The 17,050-nt window shown below is 40.0% G+C and overlaps 1 protein-coding gene across 1 annotated transcript in view; it reads left to right on the forward strand.

Annotated features, from left to right (window-relative positions):
• The window catches only part of pappa2 (pappalysin 2), an 80,237-nt gene extending 63,187 nt beyond the window's left edge, over nt 1–17,050 (forward strand). Inside the window, exons 26-27 of the mRNA XM_041991996.1 lie at nt 12,573–12,671; nt 16,034–17,050. Of these exons, the coding sequence (XP_041847930.1) occupies nt 12,573–12,671; nt 16,034–16,159 (225 nt within the window). The 3' untranslated portion in view covers nt 16,160–17,050. The remainder of the gene's footprint in view (nt 1–12,572; nt 12,672–16,033) is intronic.

The following is a 17,050-nucleotide window of genomic DNA, read 5'->3' on the forward strand; positions in this document are numbered from 1 at the left end:
AAATTTTACGCCTTCCAAGCCTAATAAGTTATCTGATAACGGAAAATAAATTAATAACTGGATAATGTGAGGTTTAGAGTAATTATTTTTGCTGACACAAGCCTTTTAAATCTTTCTGCTTAGTTTAAAAACAGTCAGCCTTGTGTGCTGGAAATCTTTACAAAGAGAAAAAGAATCGCTTCCTGTTTTTTGACAAGCTAACTGCATCAGTTTCCTGCTAAATTTATGCATACTTGCGAGGAAAATATTTATTGACTGTAAATACTGGCTGTAGACAAATTTGCAGTTCGCATTTGGGGCTAAAACAGGTAATAAAAAAACTTTATTTTAGGTCATATTGGTCAAAGCACGGACTGTACACAAATATATATAAAAATAAATTTGGAAACTGTTGTCTTCTGCCAATGATCTCACAATCCTTATTATGTTTGAAAAGAGAACAGAGGTGACAGTTTTTGGACCAAATGGCCCTTGTGAATCCACTTCTATTGATTTGGGATATTGTAAGGATATTGCAAGAAAACCATTACCAACCTGGGTTTTAAGTTGGAATGATTTTACATTAGACAGCCAAATTAGAGCTGTAGTCAAGTCGAGTTTATATCAGTTATGGTGGTTGGCAAAGATTAAATCTTTTCTCTCCAGGCAGCTTTTTGAAACTGTGAAACATGCATTTATTTTATCTCGGTTAGATTTTTGCAATGGACTTTATGTAGGATTGAGTCAGTCCTTGTTGTTACGTCTGCAGCTGGTGCAGAAAGCTGCTGTAAGACTTTTAACAGGCACCAATAGAAGAGAACACATTACCCCTGTCCTGGCTTCACTCCTCTGACTCTGCATTTTAGAGTTGAGTTTAACTTTCTTATGGTTGTTAAACAGAAATTCTCACTATGACCAAAACAACTTTAATACAAAAGCTGTGTCTTTAGTGTACTTAATGCTGCACTAGACAGTCTGTCTTATGCCATAATCCACACAGTTATGTTTCAGTTCATTTAATATACATACTCACTTTATTAGGTACATCTTGCTAGTACCAGGTTGGACCCCCTTATTTCTTCAGAACTGCTTTAATTCTTCATGGCCTTGATTGACATGACAGCATCACACAGTGAATCTCCTGTTCCACCACATCCCAAAGTTGCTCTAATGAACTGAGATCTGGTGACTGTGGAGGCCATTGGAGTACAGTGAACTCATTGATGTGTTAAAAAAAATCAGTTCAAGACAACTTGAGCTTTGTTACAGGGTGCATTATCCTGCTGGAAGCAGCCTTCAGAAGATGGTACACTGTGGTGCAACAATACTCAGGCAGACTGGGGTGTTTAAATGATGCTGAACTGGTACCAAGAGTTCTAGAGTTTGCCAAGAAAATATCTCCCACACCATTACAACACAACCAGACTGAACTGTAGATACAAGGCAGGGTGCATCCATGTTTTTATGTTGTTTATACACCAAATTCTAACCCTACTGTCTCAATCTTACAGCTGAAATCAAGACTCAGACCAGGCGATGTTTCTCCATATTGTGTTGTTCAGTTTTGATGAGTCTGTGTGAATTTTAGCCTCATTTTCCTATTCTTAGCTGACAGGAGTGGCACCTAGTGGGCTGTAGCCCACCTGCTTTAAGGTTAGACCTGTTGTGTGTTCAGAGATGGTATTCTGCATACCTTGGTTGGAGCCAGTGGTTATCTGTGTTACTCTTCTTGACAAGTAACTAACAACTGCTGCCATGTGATTGGCTGAGTAGCTATTTGTGTTAAACGATTGAACAGGTGTGTCTGAAATAATAAACAAGTGAGTGTATATACTGTACAGCTAGAATTATTTTTCAGGTTACATGGATTACTAAACAGGAGATTAGTGCTGTGCAGGAGCACGTTATTTTATTCTTTTTGTTACTTAAAATGAAAAGATAACTTTATTTCTGTCTGTGAAATTATGTTCTTATGCTAATAAATAGTTTCTAAGATGATTGTCATATAGTTTTCTGACTTGCTCTTCCTTTAAAATGAAATTATACATCAGGATGCTACAATTTTACCTGGATGTGCTGTAATATGGCTTAAGAATCTGTGCTTGAGGTATATTTCCTGTGCAGAATATCATATGTAGTCTGCAGTTAATAACATTCACAAGCAGCGCAGTTCAGCCATGATACTTTAGCAGTGACAATAAATCAACTACAATCATAAAGCCAGATAGTTTTGATTTGGCTTGTGTCCTCTGTGTTCAGAAATGGCTGGAAGTTTGGATGGAACACATAAACTGTTGATGTCTCACAGTATTAAAATATTTTCCCTACTTGCCAGCTCTGCATTTTCCCCTTCCACCTTACCGTGAATGTTGCTAGGCAAGACAGTTGCTTATGACCCACTCCTCCATTACAACTCTGTAAATTATACCAGACCACATGTGCAGCCGATGACCTGTGCCAGATCTCATCCAGATGCCACTGCTTTCCTCTCCTTCTCCTGCTGCTTGTCTGCATCTAGGTTGTCAGTGAAAGTCAGCTCGGACATCTTATCGGTCCCTGAACAATCAAAGACCCCTCTGTCATGTTTTTATTGAGCGTTAGAAAAGAGTCATATCAGGGGTAAATAACCTCTGTGTGCTTTTTGATGTGTCTTTACTCTGGACGATAGGTGGACGATAGGTGTAAAGAATGTTTGTTTTGTTGAGCCAATTAAATGCATCGATTTATGCATCACTACATACGAGGCATTTTGGCAGCGAGGACAGAAGAAATTCATCAAAACCACTCAGTTGATGATCGCTGTGCTAATTCCCTTCTTCACATCCTGAAGAACTCTACAGCGGATTTCCAGTCTGAATCAAGTTGCAGTCAATGAAGTATTGAATGCTTAAGAAAAAAAGACAGAACATTTGATTTTAAACTTTTTTCCACACATCTGACACCCTAGGTTCAGGCTCACTGACTGACTGCTGTTTTGTCTGGCTGCTGCTTTGAGTTGAGGTGCAAAAGTTTCAGATTTGAGCCAGAGAATATATGTATATAGATATATTCTCTTTTTTTTTATATAATGTATTCAGCTAAATTATATTCAGTTGTTTATTTGAAAAAAAAAAAATCTTAGACAAATGAGTTTCAAGAAAAAAACAAGCAGAAAAGTTCATTCGGGCTTTGTATTTTTAAGACTTTTTCTGGTCCTTATTTAAGGTGGGAATAGACTAAACAGAGGAAGCCAGTGCGCTTTACCTCAGCCATGTCTGCCAGTTTTTTTGGGGGGGCACTGTAATGCCATTGCTTTCGTTATCCAGTGAATATCTTTCTTACATGTTCAAGGACTTCATTGTCTCCCCCTTTATCCACCATCTCCCATGTGTATGACCTGGCCTGGAGATGAGCTCCCCATGTGCTGTTACAGGTCTGAAAGTCCAGAGCGGTGGGCTCCTTTCTAGAGGATATGTTCTTTTAAATTAGAGCTTTTGGGTGTTTCCAGCTTTAACTGTTGCTGGAGTTTATCTTACCTGTTTTTTTACTTTGGTTTATATATATATAAAAGAAAGACCAAAGGGGTTTAGCTTTTAAAGACTTGAAGATTAAGATAATCACAAGTAACAGAGCTAGGTTGTAAACCCTATTGCTTGACTATGTGTGAGGTTAAACAGGATTCTTTTTTTTACATGTTTATAAAACAAAACAAAACAAAAATAACGCATCATATTATAAATGTTTTTACCACATTATTAGGTTCAGCTGTTCAATTGCTTGTTAACACAAATAGCTATTCAACCTATCACTTGGCAGCAGCTCTGTCCATTTAAACATGTAGTAGACATGGTCAACATGAATCCAGTGAGCAGCCTTGTATCAGTGGTTCAGGCTTGTGGTGGTGTAATGCTCTGGGGCAATTTTCTTGGCTCACCCTTAGTACCAACTAACTACCAGCATTGTTGAAACGCCACAAGCTATCCAAGTACTGTTGCCGACCATGTCCATCCCAGGATAATGCAACATGTCACAAAGCTCACATCATCTCCAACTAGTTTCTTGAACATGACAGTTAGTTCACTGTATTCCAACAGTCACCAGATCTCAGTCCAACGTGATGTGGTGGAGCAGGAGATTCTCATCATGAATGTGCGTCTGACTAATCTGCAGCAACTGTGTGATGCTGTCATGTCAATATGCAGCAAAATCTCTGAGAAAAAAAACAAAAAAAAAAACGTAAATAATTTGATAAGTTCTTGGAAAAGATCACTGGGTTCAGTTTAGAATTCAGTTTTCCTAACACCTTACATTCACTCTTAAAAGAATAAAAAATCATAGAAATATTTTGACTCATAAGGAAAGAAAAAGGAAACATCCCATCTCCAAAGTTTATTCAGACAGACAGGCCTGGGTTCAGGGGTTACCTGACTCAGTTTGGGATTACGTGGTAAAATGTTTGCTATCTAAAGAGTGAACAAAGAAAATACATTGCTCTCTGAGTCCTCCTTAAATTTCATATCTGTGTTTTGAAATGTTCTGGCAGGTTCTACTCTTTGTCTTCAAAGAGTCCGCACCAAGAGGTGGAATATTTATGTGAGCTAGGTGTGGGGTTGGCTGCTGCTGCTTTGTCTGTTTTTTACTCTGATACGAGGGGAGTTACTGAATGAATATGATACACAAACCAAGTGACCGTTTAATTGCCGACGTGGGACGAAGGTGTGCAGCCAACTCCGGCTGCGTTACTCTTCATGGGTCTGTGCGTTGCTCTGTAGCGGGACGTATATGCTGCCTGAAGGGAAATTAAATTACCAATTAACCTTTACATGAGCCGTGGCTTTAGAATTAACCTCATATGGGAAAAGTATGGAGTTGGCAAATTTAAACAGCAAGTGAAATGCAAATAAACCTGGAATAAAAGGTTGATTTAAGGAAAGTCTTATAGTCAAAATGTCTTTTCAGGCTCAAGTCAATAAGGTTTAATTCCTAAATTTACATACAAGTAGTGATTTGGATAAAGCTCGTGATGCAGCTGCTGGTTAAGTATTTACTCAGAAATAGAACGATTAAATAGATTTATTCATGCCGTGGCCATTTAGTTGGAAAGGCAGGAGGTTTCTTCAAGTAGGGACTTTGAAGTGAAGAGAAAACTGCAGAAATCTTCTCAGCAGCTGTGCTCTCCCCCTGCACAGGTTAGGGCTTTGAAATGTCTCCATCAGCTCATCAGAGAAAGCCAAAAGCATCTTTGGCACTCAGAATTTATTTTCATTTTGTTGGCATTTCACAGAAGCCCTCGAGATTCAGAGGAGAACATTAAAAAGGCTTTTATCGGGATGCATTTTGAGATTCTAGGTAATTCATATTTTACCAGTATGCCACTCCAGAGTTTCTCCAGGTGGTCTCTCACATGGCTAAAGCAGCACAGAGAGTAGTTAGGAAATGTCATTTACCAATAACATGAATCAAACTGAAGCAGTTGTCAAATGACGTCCGTCTGTCAGATCTATGTGTATTCATGCGAGGAAAAGATCGGCACAATGACCTTTGAAAAGAGTAGAATTTGATTTTCTGTTGAGGAAGGATGGCGTCTGTGTGTGGGGCATGCGGTCTGTCGCTTACAGTACAGTTTAATCAGACTGGATAAGAATCTCCACATCCGTTCCTACCTGGAATACCGGCTCATTTTTGCCCCACCAGTAGAACAGGCATCAGGGTAAGCGCGACAGGCGGCTGACATAGCTTAAGGCCTGTTTAGAGCTTTCTCCCAAAGCTTTCTTGGACTGTTTTGGATCAATTTCGTTCACTCTCTGCTTCGTTGTGGTCATGGGACCCTTCTGTGGGGTACCGGTGGTCGGCTCGGATCAAGCAAATCTGCTTTCGCGTATCTGTCATCCACATCTGCGCTGGCGCCTGGCAAATCTCAAGAACCGGCAGCCATTACAGCGGGCTCCCCTGGTGACTAATGCCTTGGCTCCCAACAGAATAGGCGTGGTGAATGCTAGGTCAGTGACAAACAAAACCTTCATCCTAAAGGACTTCTTCATCTCCCGAGCATTGGATTTCTTCTGTGTAACTGAATCATGGATGAATGTCGGTGAGTCCAGTGCTATTTCTGAACTGTTGCCCTGTGGCTGCACATATTTCAACTCTCCAAGGACATCGGGCCAAAGGGAAGGAATACTGACTGTTTATGAAACGACTTCTAAATGTAAGCAGCTCACATTATCGGAGCCTTTCTCCAGCTTTGAGCTGCGTTTATTTGAGTTGGGTCATTCTCCCCCAAAGCTGTGGGCGGTGATTTACTGACCACCGAAGTATAATAAGGACTTTATATGCGACTTTTCAGATTTCTTGGCTGATTTCATGCCTAAATATGGACAAGTTTTAATTGTCTGAGATTTTAAAATTCATGTTTGTCGTCCTAATAAGCTGCTGGCTAAAGACTTTTTAGATCTTGCGGACTTTTAGTCATACACAGTCTGTGAGTGGCCCCACTCAGGAACGAAGTCACATACTGGATCCTGTTTTATTGGATGGCATACCTGTTTTTAACCTAGTAATTGGGGGTGGTGAGGACAGCTCAGGGGATTGTGGCCCGCCGCCTACCAGATCTGGACTCCATCTACACCGCCTGAGTCCAGAAGAGGGCCAGATACATTGTAGCCGACCCCACCCACCCAGGCAATGTACTGTTTTTACCACTTCCATCAGGAAAGCGGTACAGGAGCATTAAAACCACCACAAAAAGACTCAGAGACAGCTTCTTCCTCAGAGCTGTGAAAGCAATAGCCCAACACTTATACATCCCACCACAATACACACACACATTGAAGATTCACACTCCCGACACACACAAACACACCTCCGTCCTTGCACTAGGTTGCACTTTATCTTTCTTTATCTATCTTTGAATTCTTTCATTTTCTTACATCTTTTTTATCGTTTATATATTTTATATCTTCATTTTTTTAATTAAGTATTTTTCTATTTCCTTATTTATGTGTGCTAAGCCAAGAGACTCTTTAAAATTTTGTTATCCTTGCATAATGACAATAAACATCTTGAATCTTGAATCTGATCACATGCCTGTTTTATTTGAGGCCGCTTTGGCCTGTAATACAGTTAAACCTCGCGCTGCTGTTTGGCACACTTTTAACCCTTCCACTGTTGTATGCTTTTCAGCTGTGTTTGATGTCAGTTATGTCACATCTGAGTCTAAAGACACAGAAGAGCTAAGGTCTTGGTTTCACAACACCTGCGAAACTGTTTAGACTCTGTGGCACCATTTAAAACAAAGCTGATCAGAACTAAATCTGAGCCCTGGCTGCATGACACCATTCATACTGTCAGACGTGAGTGCAGAAAGGCAGAACTCAAGTAGAAAAAAAATAAACTCTAGGTATCTTTTCAAATGTTAAAGGACTGCTGGCATCATTTTCAAATAAATGTGAAAGATGCTCAGAGAAAACACCTATCAGATATTATTCTGTTAAACTGCCACAAGCCGCGTGTTTTATTTGGCACTATTAGCAATGTTCTTAAAGCCCCACACTTTATGGAGGTCTCCCCTGCTATATGTGAAAACTTTCTTAATTATTTTTGTGACAAAATCACTCTTACAAGGGCTTAGATCTCGCCACTTGGTTTTGATCCTTCAGTCCCTGTCACTTGCTCTGCTGTCTTTGATCAGTTTGAGTCTGTGACTTTGTGCTTTTTAGATGAGATTTTTTTTGTGTTTTGTAGCCATTAGGTTCTTCAAACAATGCCATCCCTTCTCAACTTCTTAAAGAGGTCTTTCCAACTGTAGGTCCATCTGTTCTTACAGTCATCAATAGCAGTCTGGCTTCTGGTATAGTCCCAGGAAATTTTAAACATGCGGTAGTTCAACCATTGGTCAAAAGCCTGATCTGGATCCCTCAGTTTGTACAAATTACAGGCCCATTTCCAAATTTTTTTTCTCTCAAAAGTGCTGGAAAAGATAATGTATACTCAACTATTGGCCTTTCTGAAGGAGCACAATAGTCTAGAGATGTTTCAGTCAGGTTTTAAATCTCCACATAGTACAGAATCAGCTCTTCTAAGATATTTTATTAGCTACTGACTCTGGGGACTTTGTTGTTCTTTTACTTCTTGATTTATCTGCAACTTTTGATACTGTGGATCATGAAATTTTGATTAGGTGGGCATTAGAGGCACAGCTCTACAGTGGTTTAGGTCTTACCTTACTGATAGGACATTTTGTGTCAACCTTGGTAATGCTGTGTCGTCTTCTGCCTCTTTCTTATATGGGGTCCCACAAGGTTCAGTTTTAGGCCCTCTACTATTTTCTGTATACCTGCTCCCACTAAGTTCCATACTCAGGAAACACGGTATTTCATTTTGCTGTTATGCAGATGATAGTCAGATTTATATGTTCATAAAAAAGACCAATCCCTACTTTGTCAGAGCACTGCTTCAATGTCTCCATGATATAAAGGTATGAATGGCCTGTAATTTTTGAAATTTCACTAAAGACAAGACTGAGGTTACGGTTTTTAGTGGCACAGATGGGTCCTCCCCTGTAGATCTGGTTTATTTGGCCCAGTACAATGAGCCAGTCATCAAAAACCTTGGTGTTAAAAAGTATTGTGATTTTAAATTTGACAGTCAAGTAAAGGCAGTTGTAAACGCAAGCTTTTTTTCAGGTAAGGCAACTTGCCAAAGTAAAGCCTGCTATTACGAAGCGTTATTCATGCCTTTATAACCACTTGGCTGAACTACTGTAATGGATTGTATTTTTTGGTTAGTGGGTCTTCCTTTGCTTGCCTTCAAATGGTGCAAAATGTTGCTGTGTGTCTTTTAACTGGCACACGTAAACCTGAACACATTTCTCCGCTTTTATCATCGCTTCATTGGCTGCCTGTTTTTTTTTTTTTAGAATTTAGTTTAAAATAATTTTGTTTTTAAATCTCTCCATGGTCTGACACCATCCTACTTTGCTGAGCTCCTTCACCTTATATACCTTTACGCTCTTTAACATCAGTTGATCAGCTGCTCTTGATGGTGCCAAGAACAAAGCCTAAGCTCCGAGGAAATCGGGCCTTTGCTGTTGCTGGTCCCAGATTGTGGAACGATCTGCCTCTGCATATCAGACAGGCCTCCTTTTTGCCTGATTCTAAATCCCTTCTTAAAACTCACATTTTCCTTGGCTTTTTTACACTCTTGACATTTTGACATTTTGCTTCTGTTTGTTTTGTTTTTTTTTAATTCAATACAATTCAAATTTATTTATACACTACCGTTCAAACGTTTGGGGTCACTTTGCCATGGGATTCAATAGGGAAGTGACCCCGAACTTTTGAACAGTAGTGTATAGCACAATACAAACAGCACCTGCTGACCAAAGTGCTTCACAGATAAAAACAGATAAAATAACAATAAGACAACCAAAGAATTACAATAAATTTACAATAAAATAACCATGAAACTACCAAGTAACTTTTATTTTAATTTGTCTTCATTTTTATTTTATTGTTTTGATTAATTTTATTCTTGCTTTTAGTCTTCTGTACAGCACTTTGGACCTCTGTAGTTGTTTTAAAAGTGCTTTATAAAAAAAGTTGGATTCAAAGTCATCATTTTACTTTGTGGCAATGTTGTCGGATTCTTCTCTGATGTTTTACCAGATGTTCATACAACCACCTGATAGGTCTGAGTTGATTCTTCTGAGATCTGTTAACTAATAAATACCCATAATTAACCACTAGCCAATTATCAATTATCTACAAAGTGCAGGATATGTAGGAGTGTAGTGCATATAGACATATACCTGATGCATTTGTATTGAAATCAGAAGTATCAAACCCCTGCCTCTCCCACATTTGTGATAAGAATGATTAGAGATTATTTTCAAGCTAGAGACAGAATGCTGCCTTCATAACTTCAGACTTTTAGCGCTTCTCACAAAACCGTTGCCTCTGTGGGACTTATAGATCCCTTACTTATGACAGGATCTGTGAGTATTTCTAATTCTATTATCAGTATTGGCCCAACTCTGATTAAACATGAAATTGATGGTGCATGATCCAGATTTTAAACCGTCTAGTCTATACATGATGTTTATAGCTCAACAAAGGTCCAAAATATTATTTTATATACTTTATGCTTGCCCTGTAATTAACCCATTTCCTATAAGAACTGTATAAGAAATAAGCATGTTTGATATAAATGTAGATTTTTGATAAAAATGGTCTGTATTTACAGTGTGTTCAGAATTATTAGGCAAGTTGTATTTTTGAGGATTAATTTTATTATAGAACAACAACTATGTTCGCAATGAACACAAAAGACTCATAAATATCAAAGCTGAATATTTTTGGAAGTTGGATTGGGGCTTTTTTAGTTTTAGTATCTTAGGAGGATATTTCTGTGTGTGCAGGTGACTATTACTGTGCATAATTATTAGGCAACTTAACAAAAACCAATTATATACCCATTTCACTTATTTATTTTCACCAGGGAAACCAATATAGCAACTCAAAATTTACAAATATACATTTCTGGCATTCAAAAACAAAACAAAAACAAATCAGTGACCAATATAACCACCTTTCTTTGCGAGGACACTCAAAAGCCTGCCATCCATAGATTCTGTCAGTGTTTTGATCTGTTCACGATCAACATTTCGTGCAGCAGCAACCACAGCCTCCCAGACACTGTTCAGAGAGGTGTACTGTTTTCCCTCCCTGTATATCTCACATTTCATGAGGGACCACAGGTTCTCTATGGGGTTAAGATCAGGTGAACAAGGAGGCCATGTCATTATTTTTTCTTCTTTTAGACCTTTTCTGGCCAGCCACGCAGTGGAGTACTTGGATGCGTGTGATGGAGCATTGTCCTGCAGGAAAATCATGTTTTTCTTGCTGACTTCTTCCTGTACCACTGCTTGAAGAAGGTGTCTTCCAGAAACTGGCAGTAGGACTGGGAGTTGAGCTTGACTCCATCCTCAACCCGAAAAGGTCCCACAAGCTCATCTTTGATGATACCAGCCCATACCAGTATCCCACCTCCACCTTGCTGGCGTCTGAGTCGGAGTGGAGCTCTCTGCCCTGTACTGATCCAGCCACGGGCCCATCCATCTGGCCCACCAAGACTCACTCTCAATTCATCAGTCCATAAAACCTTACAAAAATCAGTCTTATGATATTTCTTGGCCCAGTCTTGACGTTTTATCTTGTGTGTCTTGTTCAGTGGTGGTCGTTTTTCAGCCTTCCTTACCTTGGCCATGTCCCTGAGTATTGCACACCTTGTGCTTCTTGGCACTCCAGTGATGTTGCAGCTCTGAAATATGGCAAAACTGGTGGCCAATGGCATCTTTGCAGCTTCACGCTTGATTTTCCTCAGTTCATGGGCAGTTATTTTGCGCCTTGTTTTTTCAACACGCTTCTTGTGACCCTGTTGACTATTTTGAATGAAACGCTTGATTGGTCGATGATCACGCCTCAAAAGCTTGGCAATTTTAAGAGTGCTGCATCCCTCTGCAAGACATCTCACTATTTTTGACTTTTCAGAGTCAGTCAAATCTCTCTTCTGACCCATTTTGCCAAAGGAATGGAAGTTGCCTAATAATTATGCACACCTGATATAGGGTGTTGATGTCATTAGACCACACCCCTTCTCATTACAGAGATGCACATCACCTGATATGCTTAATTGGTAGTAGGCTTTCAAGCCTGTACCGGTTCGAGTAGAACAACATGCATAAAGAGGATGATGTGGTCAAAATACTCATTTGCCTAATAATTCTGCACACACTGTATATAGCGCTTTTACCCAAAGCACTTTACATGATACATCACGTTCAACCATTCACACACACATTCACACACTGATGGCAGAAGCTGCCATGCAAGGCCCATCAGGAGCAATTTGGGGTTCGGTGTCTTACTCAGGGACACCTCGACATGAGCTTGACAGGCCGAGGATCAACCCTCAGGCTACAAGACGACTACACTACCCACTGAGCCATGCCGCCTCTTTTGTGCCATTAAACACAGTGTGGCATATAAACCACTGATCAATGCATGTAGTAATGCAAATGTAAACAGATCTTATCCTTTAAAAAGTTACAGCCTAAATTTTTAATCTTACTGTCAAAAACATCTGTTATGTGCAATAGTACTGCATCTTGTATCAAGGAATCCTAAGAAGTTCAGAATCTACTGATAAAACTTGGAGTTTGGTGGATCTAAAAAATGATAATGTATCTGTCTTTTGTCATTAAACTGAATGTTTATCAACTGTCAGAATCTGCAGTCAGCGCATGCAATGGGCAGATGTTGCTGTCTCATTAGCTCTGTTGTTTTATAACCAGCCACACAAATGATTTTCTGGTATCCCTGATTGTGCAACTTAGACCAGACTTGGAATATTCGTTTGTTTTCATTCATCTCACAGTCATTGTTCCAAACTTACTTTTATGACAATGTGAGCAACTTTATAAAAATCTGTTTTCTGGGAAAATGTTTTTTTTTTTTCTTCTTCGTTCCTTTTTGGGCCTCCCAGGCTGTAATTCTGTGAAGTCGTTTCTCTAACTGTGACACTGTTTTTTTTTTGTTTTTTTTCCAACTGGTGTCTAGCCTTTTGGAGGGGATGGCTGGTGTGACACCATCAACAACAGGGCCTACTGCCAGTATGATGGAGGAGACTGCTGCCCGTCTACACTCTCCACAAAAAAGGTACATTAACGCTTTACTTTGGTAGCTCATCAGATCTGTTTTCCATCAGAGTTTTACTAATATCTAACAAACAAATCTTCCAATTTCAGTCTACCTTATAAAAATGTGGTAAAGTGTTTGAGGACATGTTGTGATGTCTTGTGAGGCTGAAGCTGCATTCAAAGTCAGATTCTTCCTGTTTACAGAAGGAGAATTAGTCTGTTTTGGCATGAACACTGTGCTGCTATGCAGGAGACTTCTGCTAAGCAAACAAACCTAAATCCCTGCTACCTTCCTCTCTCCTCTCTTTGCGACTGGGCCTATTTAGTCTCCCTCGTCTGTGCTTAAAACAACAGAGGAGACGTGTGCATTCCAGCTTTTCCACTCAAATTGTAAATAAGCAGGTTTTCATCGCCCCGCGCTGCTACACACTTCCTCACCTCTCATAATAAGCTGTTACGCTGCTGCAGAAGCTAGAAGTTATGGACAACAGAGTGCTCTTGGATAGGCATTTGGATAAAATAAATCAGGTTTTGGTGCCTGCACCGTGTGTTGCAGGCCTTTTAAATGAAACACTCTATTTCTATTTTGGGCCTAATCAGTTTGAGGTATATGTTGGATGTCTGTGTTTATCCATCCTAACATGCTCTCCCTGGCGACAGCTGGTTTGTGCACGCTTCCACATGCAAATGTATCACTTAAGACTAATTGCGCTAAATGACTGCTGCACACACTGGGTGGCTAAGAGGAATGGTATGAATAATAATGAGTGCGCACAGGTCAGGCAGTGCTGGAAACCAGACCACTCATTCCCTCAACTGCTCCTGAATAAACACATCTTTTTTCCTATTTTTCTGTGCTTTCATGAGAATGTCTCTGCCATGTGGATATTTGGGAAGCGCCCCCCCCCCCCCCCCCCCCTCTCTAATATACCCTATTTGGCTACTGTACAGCCGCATATTCATGACACTCATTCAGGGGGCCCTGCCTATTAACTCCTATGGCGTACAGTTGGCCGAGCCCTCTGCTGTCTCCTCCATGTCCGCGGCACGCCATGACTCACCCGTAGCTCCTTCCTCAATGGAGAAGGAGTTCAGCGAGTGTGTAGCTGCCGTCATAATAAATGAGCTGCCAGACTGCCACTAACTGCTCTTTTACAGAGGAAAGGGGGGGAGGTGGAGGGTATAAGTGTGGGAGCAGAGAGGTGTCTGACGGCTTGCGGTTTACTCAGCCACTGTAAAAACCACAGCTCAGTGAGCGGGAGTCGTTTTGAGGAAGTGAAGTAAACCGGCGTGAGAGTCAGCATCCTGACTTGCCACCGCGGCTCCAGCAGAGTGATGGATAAGTGGAGGGGGGGTAGTTTGTTTTCAGAGCCTACCCGTTTTTATGTGGCTTAACTAATGCCGGTGAAAGAAAGAAGATGTTTTAACCCCTTAATGTCTAGTGTCACGAATTTGCTGCTTCTGGCCATGATTTTATTTTAATTTTTTTCTTTTTATCTAAATAATTAATCTATTTATTTATTTAACTTACTATTATTTATTTTTATATCATTAATTTGTTTAATTTTTTTTCCTTATTTTTTTCCTTTTTTTTATGTAAGTAAATAAATTTAAGCATTAAAGTAGCACTATCGTTTATAACTTCCTTAACTTAAAAGTATGTGTTCTTATTGTCATTTTAGCCCATTAAACACATTCTTAAAGAGGTTGCTGCCCAGAAGAGTCACAAAGCTGATAAACTTTCTCACAACTTTTTCTTCCAGGATGCTGCATCACTTTATAGCTGAGTTAAGTTTTATGCACCGTGTCACATGCTAGCAACTGGATATCAATACAAGGGGCATTTTGTACACTTACTGCGGCTGATTCATCAAAAAAAAAAAAAAAAAAAATACACGTCGGGACATTATTGAAGAAAGGCAGGAAAAGAAGGAGAAAAAGGGACAGAGCAAGAGATAAGAGTCAACATTGGACTGACTTATTGTCTGCAAAGATCTCCACAAGATGGATGTCGAAATTAGTTGTTGTTAGAAAAAGCCTCACTGAACACATCTGCCAAAGTTCAGTAATGCATCTTTAACAACATCTGAATAATGCAGCCAGGATAACTCACATATCTCACCTAAAGATATTTAAATCACCACTGATACCTGTTGATCCCTGGAAGAGATTTTTTAGTGGGATTCAAAAGGGAAAAGTACCAAAAAGACAGATTTGATTTGCCATCTTTGGAAGCAGACATGCTCCCTTTGATTTTGCGAACGAAATGTTTCCATGAGTCTGCCAAAGAGACAATGTAGTTAAAATCTGTGAAGTCAAAACACAAAAGAAGGGGAGTGGCTCTGCCTAGAAATGCTCTCGTCACATGGGTTTTGTTAGTCAATGTGTTGTAGTAAACAGCAGGAGGCAACTACTCCGAAAACACCTAAAACACTTGGCTTTTGTTTTTGCGGATGAATCAGAATGAATCTCTTCCAGAAGGGCTTTCAGAGTGGAATATCCTTTGGCTTGCTCTGAGCCGGCGTCAATGAATCAAAACAGAGTTGTTAGGGAAACATTTAATGGAAGGGCCATTGGGTATGCTGGTGTTTTTAGGCAAAACTGGGCCTTCTACAGCATGTTAAGAGGCCTCAGTGAAACCTTTACTCTATCAGCCTCTCCAAAAGCGTCTGCAATCAGCAGCAAAGGCTGCCACCTCCCGCTTCTCCAGCTCCGCCATGCTTGCCGTCATCCTTATTTTCTTCCTCTGCCTCCTTTTCTCAGGGAGCGAATGTTTACATTTCTTCCAACAGACTGCTTCGTGGGGCACCAGAGTTTAATTTGCAACCTGTGGTGATGGCTCGCTTCCTAGACAAGAGCTGGCAGCCTTTCCTTGTTGATTCTTAACATGTGTTCATCCGTTCACCTCCATGGCGGTGTGTTCCTCCCTCCTCTCCTCTCCATCCCACTGAAGACCCACAAGGCTTTCTTGTGCGCTCAAAGGCCACGTTGAAGCATTTGACTGGAGCTTTATCGGCCTCCAGAGGGCCATTGGGGCTGTCTTTGAAACTTTGAGGAAATACAGCGAGTACTAAGAGGTGCTCACCTCTCAGCACAAACACAATGCTGCTTGGTCGGGTTAAGCAAATGTATTTTTTATTATGTGTTTTTGCCATTCAAAGTGGTGCTCTTTGCTACAGTTGAAATGTAACAACTCTGCAGGGAAGCCCTCTCAGTGACTCTGCCTGATGTAATGTTTCCTTTCATCTCCTGATTTTCATAAATCTATCCATTGCATTCAATCTGTGTATTTACATCAGAAGATGCAAAATTCTCAGTCCGGTTACACATTGGATGGTACAGGAGGGTGATTGCTGAACGGTGTGTTTGTTTTACCAACAGGTCATCCAGTTTGGGGCGGACTGCAACGAGGATGAGTGCACTTGTCGTGATCCGAACGCCGAGGAGAACAGGAACAAAGTCAAACACTTGGACAGAGGAAGTGGAGCTGGAGGAGGAATGCAATAAGACGGAGGGATAAAAAATACATCAAATATATACCACAACAAACACAGAATATCAGATCTGAACATTTTTTATTACAAAGAATTCGACTGAAGACAGACTTTGTACAACAGAAGGCCGTTTTATTTGATCATAATACATTTTATTGTTCAGTGGCATCGATCGTACTCAAGTTAAAAGTTATCTTTATTGTAAAAACAGAGAATGTTTTGAAGATCAGAGCCTGACTGACTGCAGCGCCTCCAAAAATCCAACTCATCGTAATTGAATAAAATCATTGTTGTAAATGTGCTCCAGGGTTTTTCTGGACCTGATTAGTGTTGGAGCAGACAAGCGTCTGAGTCTGAGATCTTTACACTTTAGAGCTACTGGCAAAAAAATACTTTAACTTAAATCACACCATGGCCCAATCACAGAATGGTTGAAGTTTGTATGTATGACTTTATTCTAAAAAAATCATAAAACCCTCACCAGTCTGTCCTTGTTGAGGACCAAACAAACCCTCCCAAACCCCGACATTACTTCAGATCTTATTAAAAATGTCTGAAATGTAGCTATTAGGGCTAAGCGGATTCATATCTGTACAGACTAACATGTATAGATAATATATTTGGATCATCTAACATATGCACTTATGTACAATTCCACTTATTAGTCACCTAAGTCAATATTCTCTGCAAAAGTCAAATATTGTGATAATTAGACCTAAACCTAAATAAAAGGTCTGTAATGTCACATATTGACTGTAACAGGAATGCAGTCATATTTACCTTCTTAATCTCTTTAGAAAAATACCACTGACACAGCTCTGCACATATAACGAAATGTTGGAGTACACAGACAAAAAAAAGAAAAAAGAAAAAAAAACTTAAATCTGAGGAGATAATCCTTTCA

This window comes from Melanotaenia boesemani, chromosome 8 (assembly GCF_017639745.1).
Source record: "Melanotaenia boesemani isolate fMelBoe1 chromosome 8, fMelBoe1.pri, whole genome shotgun sequence".
NCBI classification, from domain to species: Eukaryota; Metazoa; Chordata; class Actinopteri; order Atheriniformes; family Melanotaeniidae; genus Melanotaenia; species Melanotaenia boesemani.